The 8,349-nt window shown below is 48.2% G+C and overlaps 1 protein-coding gene across 1 annotated transcript; it reads left to right on the forward strand.

Annotated features, from left to right (window-relative positions):
* Window positions 1-357: 357 nt before the first annotated feature.
* On the forward strand, window positions 358-1,544 carry LOC123049963 (myb-related protein Zm38). Its single transcript, XM_044472815.1, has 2 exons — window positions 358-713; window positions 881-1,544. The coding sequence occupies exons 1-2, from the start codon at window positions 442-444 to the stop codon at window positions 1,542-1,544; spliced, it is 936 nt and encodes a 311-aa protein (XP_044328750.1). The 5' UTR covers window positions 358-441.
* The last annotated feature ends 6,805 nt before the right edge of the window (window positions 1,545-8,349 follow it).

Below are 8,349 nucleotides of genomic sequence, written 5' to 3' on the forward strand. Positions count from 1 at the left end.
CTTAACCAGATCCCGAATTCGGCCTTGCGACATGCCACAAAGGAAGCATATGTATGTGAACTGCAGCATGCAGAATATATCTGGTCTTACGTGGCCAGATCACCGGAGCAACCACCCACTTTGACTTACATCGTACACACGCCTATTGTTTATGGTATCGGACATACACAAACTCTCCCAATGCTAATGGCCAAGGCAGAACAAGAATGGAGGGAAAATTCGCAGCTTCTGCAGCACCTCTCGCGCGTGCCCTGTCAAACTGTCATGGGGTACGACCACCGAATGGCGCCGTCTCCTCTACTCCTCTATATATACTCCTGCCAAGGGAAGAGACGAACATAGCTTCTGAGTTCTGACTTCTGGCCACTACAGCGATCACAGCCACCAGTAGTCGATCCTAGGTGACTAGCTAGCAGAGCTTGTATCGAGGAAATCGATCTGATGGGGAGGTCGCCGTGCTGCTGCCACGACGCCGGCGTGAAGAAAGGGCCGTGGACGGAGGAGGAGGACAAAGCGCTGGTGGAGCACATCCAGAAGCGCGGCGGGAACGTCGGCAGCTGGCGCGGCCTTCCCAAGGCCGCCGGGCTGAACCGCTGCGGCAAGAGCTGCCGCCTCCGGTGGAACAACTACCTCCGCTCCGACATCAAGCGCGGCAACTTCTCCGAGGAGGAGGAGCGCCTCATCATCACCCTCCATGCCAGCCTCGGGAACAAGTACGTAGTTCGCGTCAAATCCAACTACTCCACACGCACATAGCTTAGCCGCCATGCCCATGCATGGACTGTCAATTCCCTCCAGCTCGACCTTTTGCCATAGTTGCTACGTACTTCTTAGTCTTTGAGTTTGACACTGACATGGATAAATTTCTGTTGGGCGTTAGGTGGTCGACGATCGCGACGCACCTGGAGGGCCGGACGGACAACGAGATCAAGAACTACTGGAACACGCACATCCGCAAGAAGTTGTTGCGCATGGGCGTCGACCCCGTCACGCACCAGCAGCTGCCACCCGACCAGACCAACCACGACGTCAATGGCGCCGCCGCCGCGCTCCTCCCCGAGGCGCTCCTCTGGGCGGCGGCGGCGGCGAGCCTCGGCGGCCTGGACACCGGTGCCCTCATGCAGGCGCAGGTTCTGCAGCAGCTGCTCCAGGCCATCGGCTCTAACAACAGCACCACCGGCCTCATAGCCAACCTGGCTGCAGCAAACACACTGCTGAACTCAAGCAGCAGCATCGTTCCGAACCAGATGAACTACCTGCAGACGGGTTATCTCTGCAACACCTCCAATTTTGCAGAGCAGCACGTGGTGCAGCAGCAGCTGACCAATGATACGTCTCCGGGGACGAGCACCTTTGCAGCTGCTGAACGGGCTGATCAGCTCTGCAACACTGCCGCTTCATATAATGTTGCACCCGCAGGTGACTGGTCGCCGGCGCAGGAGTTCGGCGGCTTGCTGGAGCCCATGATGGAGCTGCCCGGGCTGTGCTCTCTCGAGGGTGACTCTTTCTGGAAGGACATATTGGAAGACAGCTACCGTTTATAGATGTCTTGTGTATGACAGTTTTGTACAGTGTTAGATCCATCATAACGGTGTGCTACAACATTCATTGATTTGTTTGTGTTCATTGTGGTTCTTCCAATAGATTTTTCAGTGAAGTTGAAGGTTGTCAACTGCTGATTTGATGTGACTCGTGCTACACTTTCCTTATAACTTAACATGTTGCCACTCGACACAAACGCGAGGACTAAAATGAGATTCCAGATAACTGAAACACTTTCGTCGCAATAACGGTGGCGCTTAAGATATAATTTGGCTTCAATCCGGCCTTAGCTATAGTGTTATACTGGCTTACTCACAACCCATCTATCTAATACGAACGAACCTAAGATGTACGTATTAAAAAGCTGAGTACATTTCATTTTCAGTAAAAAAAACTTTTTTTCGAGGAACCAACAAGAGCATTGCATTTTCATAAAAGAAGAAAAGGAAATTTGATGTATAGAGCTGCAAATGGTGAGGCAAACTTGCCGAAACCCTACATTTTTTTCTTACAAACATATTCACAAGAAAACCATACGGAAAACTGTAGCGATGATTTAGAATAAATAGACATTCCTCGGTCACCTTGAAAATAGCAAAACCACCATTTGTTTCCGGATCAAAATTGGTTCAGGATGGTTTTCGTCTGACGTAGTTTCCTAAAAAAGGTCCACTTGGAACCTTAACTTTTCTAGCAAATTCAGTGGCAACCTTGAAGCCAGATTTAGTGCAAACCATTTTGAATAGAACCACACTTAACAATTGGGCAATTTTCACATGATGGTCACATTCAAAGTGACATGACGCATCTGATTGGACATGTCGCAGAGGGCACAGGGAGAAATAGAAGCCTATTTTTGTAGGACACATTCGGTGTGGCTGGTTTGAGGGGATAAAGCCAAATCGTCTAACCCTCGCCGTTCCGGTTGGTTCATTGTATCTATACTATCACTCTTAGACGTTGTTCCAGCCTGGGGCTATGGGTGGGCAACATGTAATCAAGGTCAGCTTATAAATCCAAGAGCAAAAGGGTAACCCCAACCTGCCCTAAGAGCAAGTACAATAGAGTGACATAGGCGGGATATAAGAGATGTCACATAATATTTATGCCTAGTTGGAGGAGAGAAAAGATGAGAGATAAGTTTTTTTTGAAAGATCCAGCTCGGCTGGCTTGCATTGATTTAGCAGAGGGGTGAAAGAATATAGGGTTTGATCAAAGCGATCAAAAGGATAAAACGGAAAAGAAGATGAAGAAAAACGACATGAGGGGGTGGTTTTACCCCCCCTCCCCCAAACCCCCGTTCTTTGGCTTCAGGTTTTATCTCGCGCCGAAATCCCCGAACGGGGTCTCTAGTGCTTGGCTCCGGCGAGCCGCCATTGCTCTAAGTTTTCCCTGATCGCCCTGGTGATGTTCGATGCCTCTGCTTCTTTCGACCTGAAAACGTTGTTGTTCCTTGCGTTCCATAGCTCCCAGGTTGTGGCCATGATCATGGTTCGAACCCCTTTCTTATCCTCTTTTCTTGTGCGGGCCATGATTTGCTTGGTCGCCGCGGGTGTGGATGTTTGCTCCCTTTGCTGGGGGGCTAGGGAGGCGCAACCTTTCCAAGATGCAACTGCATCCCACACTTCTCTGGAGATAGAGCAATTCCAGAAAAGATGAACTAACGTTTCTAGATTTCTTCTGCAGAAATGGCAGAAGTAGGAGTTTGGCCATCCGCGGCGCTGTAGCCTATCGTTGCACCATAACCGATCCAAGTGGAGTAGCCACGAGAAAATTTTGATCTTGGCAGGGGCCCATGCCTTCCAGATTGTGTTCTTCATGTGTGTGGGAGGGGTGCCAGTGAATTGTGTTTTATATGCCGCACTGGTGGAATAGATGCCATTGCCGCTCGCTGTCCATCTGATCTTGTCTTGCAGGTGCTCTGCTAGAGCTTGCCCTTGATCTCTGATCAGTCTTGCAAGAGAGACTACGTCGGTCACTATATTTTCCCAGCTTTCATGCCGAACATCTCTGATCCACTGGTCATTTCTAAGTGCCTCCGCCACCGTCCTTGTCTTCTTTCTTGAGATTCTGTACAGGGCAGGGAAAGAGTTGCAAAGAGGAGCGCCGCCCAGCCAATTGCATGTCCAGAACTTTGCGGTTTGCCCATCCCCAATGACGACCCTGGTAGTCCTGGCAAAAAGGTTTTTGTCTTCCTGATCGCAGGGTGTGGGGAAATCCCTCCATGGTCTGTCCGGTTGCGCCCAGGACAGCCACAGCTATCTCAGACGGAGAGCTCTGCCGAAGCGATGTAGGTCTTGAATCCCTAATCCTCCATTCTCGATCGGCGAACAAACTGTGTTCCAGTTTACTTTGCACTTCCCTCCCGACAGCTCCTCTTCCTGCGCCCACAGAAACTTGCGCCTCGTCTTGTCTATTTCCTCGAGGAGTTTTTTTGGCATACGAAGAACAGTCATGGGGAAGTTGGCATTGCAGATAAAACACTGCGTACCAGCACTCTTCTTCCGGCCATGTTCATTAACTTTCCCTTCCAGCCTGCTAGCCGTGATCTAATCCTATCTAAGATGGATTGGAGATGCACTATCCTAATTCTACCCGTGCAGATTGGTAGCCCTAGATACGTCATTGGGAAGCCTACCACCACTCCACCAAAATCTTGGAGAATATGATCTAGGTTTAGGTTGTCACACCTAATTGGAGCAACCGTAGATTTCTCCTGGTTTAATCGCAGGCCAGTTGCTTCTCCGAAGAGGTGTAGGATGTTCAGAAGCTTTGATACTTCTTCTTTCACAGGGTTTGCGAAGATGACTGCGTCGTCGGCATATAGACTAATTCTCATACTAGTTCCTCTACCTGGGAGAGGCGCCAGGGTGCCCTGGGCTGCAGCTGCCGCCAGCAGATGATGGAGAGGGTCGATCGCCAAGATAAACAGCAAGGGGGACAGAGGGTCACCCTGCCGTAGCCCCTGGCGGTGGGAGATGGATGGCCCGTTGTCACCATTTAGTAAGCAAGAGGACGATGCCGTGGACAGCAGGAGTGATACCCAATCTCTCCATCTAGCACTGAAACCCAGGTGCTGAAGAAGCTCTAGGATGTATTCCCAGGAGACTGAATCGAAGGCTTTTGCGATATCTAATTTGAACAGCAGAGCAGGTTTTCTGTTCCTATGAAGAGCCTTTACGCATCCTTGGACGTACAGGAAACTATCATGGATGCATTTTCCTTTCTGGAAAGCTGATTGCGCCGGAGAGAGTATCGTTGGAATTATCGCTGCTAGTCTCATCGACAGAACTTTTGTGATGAGTTTTACAACTGAGTTGATCAAACTGATCGGTCTGAAGTGCTTCACTTCAATTGCAGCCTCCTTTTTAGGCAGGAGAGATATGAACGCCTTGTTGATCTCATGAAAGTTTTCTCCCGCAAGGTGATAGAATTTCCTGAACACTTCCATAATATCTTCTTTGATGATGTTCCAGCTTGCTCTGAAGAATTGGCCGGTGAAACCGTCTGGCCCAGGGGCTTTTTCAGCCGGAGACGCCACGATCGCAGCCCAAACCTCGCCTTCCGCAAAGGGGTTGTCCAAACCTTGAAAGATGAGAGATAAGTGGAACGAGCTATAAACTTACAGCCGGCTGTAGCACGATATCTAACACCCTTTGTGAGAGAAGGAGGTGGACCATGTATTACTGGTATAAACACTACTAGTTTGACTAACTATTATATGAGTGAGCTATCAGATTGTCTATAAGTGACATGGCAACTCCGTATGGCCTGTTGTTGGCTATACTATTAACCATGCTCTAAGTCTCTAACAGAAAGCAACAATTTGGTTGAAGACTGGTCAGTCCACATTTCACATGCCTTCGCCATAATACATTGGTATGTGGGCCAGTTCTTTCAAGTCCCAGACAACCAAAAAATCTGTTAAATCAGATGCAGTGACACAAAAAAGCTGAAAAATGTGTTTCAAAATAAAAAGAGTTAATTGTGCCAAATCTGATGCAGTGACACAAAAGAACATGCTTCAACATGTTGCTTTGTCACAATATTATATTCAATCTGTCAAACTTATTTGTACACGAGCCGAGACAATTGATCTACAATTTTGTTCTAATGAACATCAACATATGTAGAGGAATAAAACTACAAAATGAGCTAATGTTACGGTCTCAACCAATGCAACATGAAAGCTCTGAGTTATTAATTATGGGTGATCTATCTCTCTATGGGGCTTACATTTTATGGACGTAACACTAACACCATCCAATTGATGCATTGTCCTGTTTCTGTCTGATAACTTATTAGTTGGGTAGGAAGTTGTTTTTGCAGTGTTGAAAGGTGACGGAGCTAGCTCAAGCACCTTGAGACCGACGCGCGGCCTTCTAGAGCTGACACCGAAGTATACACGAAGAGTATTACCTCCGATCATGTAACAACATTGATTAAATCTAATGATAGTGTTAAGTCAGTGTTTTAGATAGCGGGCTTTGCTAAATAGCGGCGGACCTCCAAATCAGCTATAGCGGGCTATTTGTACATGAAACCATTTAGCGGCACCCTGTTGAAAAGGCTATAGCGGGGCTATAACCGACTATTGAAAACTATGTATACAAGTGATGCCTTCATCGGTGACTTGGCGCTCTAGCTGATCCATACAATCGCAGCAAAAGGCTCGTTTATAGTTAGCAGTTAGGTAGGTTAAAGGCTTGCCTGATGTTTGAAGCCATTGACTTGTCCCAACAAAAGAAGGAAACGGAGAAGGATCGATGTGATTGATCAATGATCATTGGGTTATTCTGTCCTTCGAGCTTTAAGGAAGTCCTTTGTGTCGTTTCAACGGATAATGACTGGTAGCATTTTTTAAGCAGAAGGTAAAACGAACTGTGCTGACTTTTGCTGCTCGTGCCAACTTGAGACTATCCTCTCCGTTGGGCTTCTTGCTGCTGAATAGGAAATGGAGTGGAACAGTTGAGCGGCAAAGACATTTTCCAGTGTGAATGACCGAAAATTGACACGTAGCAGGACACAGCCTGTGGTCATATTGGCTAATTATGATCAATGAGGTAACAGGTGAAACTGAATCTAAGCCAAATCAAGATGACTATATGAAATGGATTTATCTACTTCTATATCCTTGGCAGAGAATTTTGTACACGCACAAAATGATGGCGTTACATGGTCTCGGTGAAAATGACCAATGGGATTATGATGACGGCATCACTTGACGATGGGAGGAGGAACGATGGTGAAATATCTGTTTTACTTAACCATGCACGAAACCCCCACGAACTGCTAAATGCTTGTGAATGCGAGCAACCGGGGAAGATTCTACCCGAAGCTACCCCATCTGCTAAACCCTAATAAACCTTAAAAAACAGTAACTAATGGATCGGTTCGCTGATAAAGGGAAACGTATTTGACTGCCGTTCGTCGGGTCGCCACCGCATGCACCTTGAAAAAACGCGACGAACGTCTCGCCGTCGCCGGCCGGCGAGAGATTTCACGCACGCACGCACGCCGCGTTTACCGAAGCGATGACGCCGACGTGCCAACCAAACCACTATGCAGTACCTGTACCGGCCGCCGGACGTAGCCCTCGGTGGCTCGTCGCTCGCGCAGGGGAATGTTATGCGTGCGGTGCGTTTTCCATGTGAAAAAGGTCAGGCGAAGACTTTGTCCCTGTGACCTTGAGACTGTAATGATATGCTTTTGAATTTTAACCTGGAGGATGTGGCAGTCGCTAACCGCCGGAGAGAAATGCCGGGAGTGTTTCGGGATAAGACAGGCGATGCTGACGGTCGGAGACCTTCTTCCAAGAACACCCGGGCAGCTGCTTGTGCTTGGACTTTTTGCCTAGTCACAAGTACGGGACGAGGACTGTCAAAAGTACGGAGCCGGACGGGACGGCGGATCCACACCGGCCCCTCTTCCGTATCCACCAGGAGAAAAAAGAGAACGTAATGATGTGTTATTGATTCTTTTTTGAGGAAAATTCCCTTGAGTGATTTAATAAACTAACACATTTTTCTCTTCTATCATTGCCTCTGCAAAAATGACAATTTTTTTCAAAATGCTTGCCTCATCCATTAATTTATAAAAAAAGAGTTGCCCAGTTAATTATCGGAAATCAGGTGAATCTCTCCTGCCGGCCCGAGAACACTAGCTGCCACCGGCTTCCACCTCCTACAGCAACCTAGTCCCCTCGACGCTGGCAGAGGGTGTTGCTAGGCAAAGCTCGCTCGGCATCGGCGGCGGTGCGGTCTTTTGTTCGTCTCCCTCTCGCACAGTTCAAGTGGTGCGGGTAGCTCAACTAGGCGGAGGCCTGGGTTCGGTGCGGTGACGTTAGACTTTGGAGGTGCTAGGCTTCTCAATGGTGGAGGCGTGAGGTCAGGGTGCTCGCGGAGGGATGTGCGCGAGTGGCTAGAGTGTGGTGGGCTGGCGCGAACATGGCTGCCTAGCCAGTGCGGCGACGCTAGGTTGTGGAGGTGATGGGATGGCACGGAGGTGAAGGCGCGCCGATTCCATGTTGGCGTAGGGATTTTACCTTGCTCAAACTTTATAAACTCTTGTCTGAGTATATAAAAATATATCAATTTTCATAGTATGAAATATATACAATAGAGAAAAATATGTTTTTCGACCCTCAAGTTTAATAAAAGTCTACATCTAGTCCCTCAACAATTTTTTAGCAACATTTTCGTCCCTCGAGTCTCAAAACTAGCACTAGTAGGAAAAGGGGCTTTTACCCCGGTTGGTAAGGGCCTTTTGTCCCGGTTTTCGAACCGGGACTAAAGGGTTGTTACTAAA

This window comes from Triticum aestivum, chromosome 2D, assembly GCF_018294505.1.
Source record: "Triticum aestivum cultivar Chinese Spring chromosome 2D, IWGSC CS RefSeq v2.1, whole genome shotgun sequence".
NCBI classification, from domain to species: domain Eukaryota; kingdom Viridiplantae; phylum Streptophyta; class Magnoliopsida; order Poales; family Poaceae; genus Triticum; species Triticum aestivum.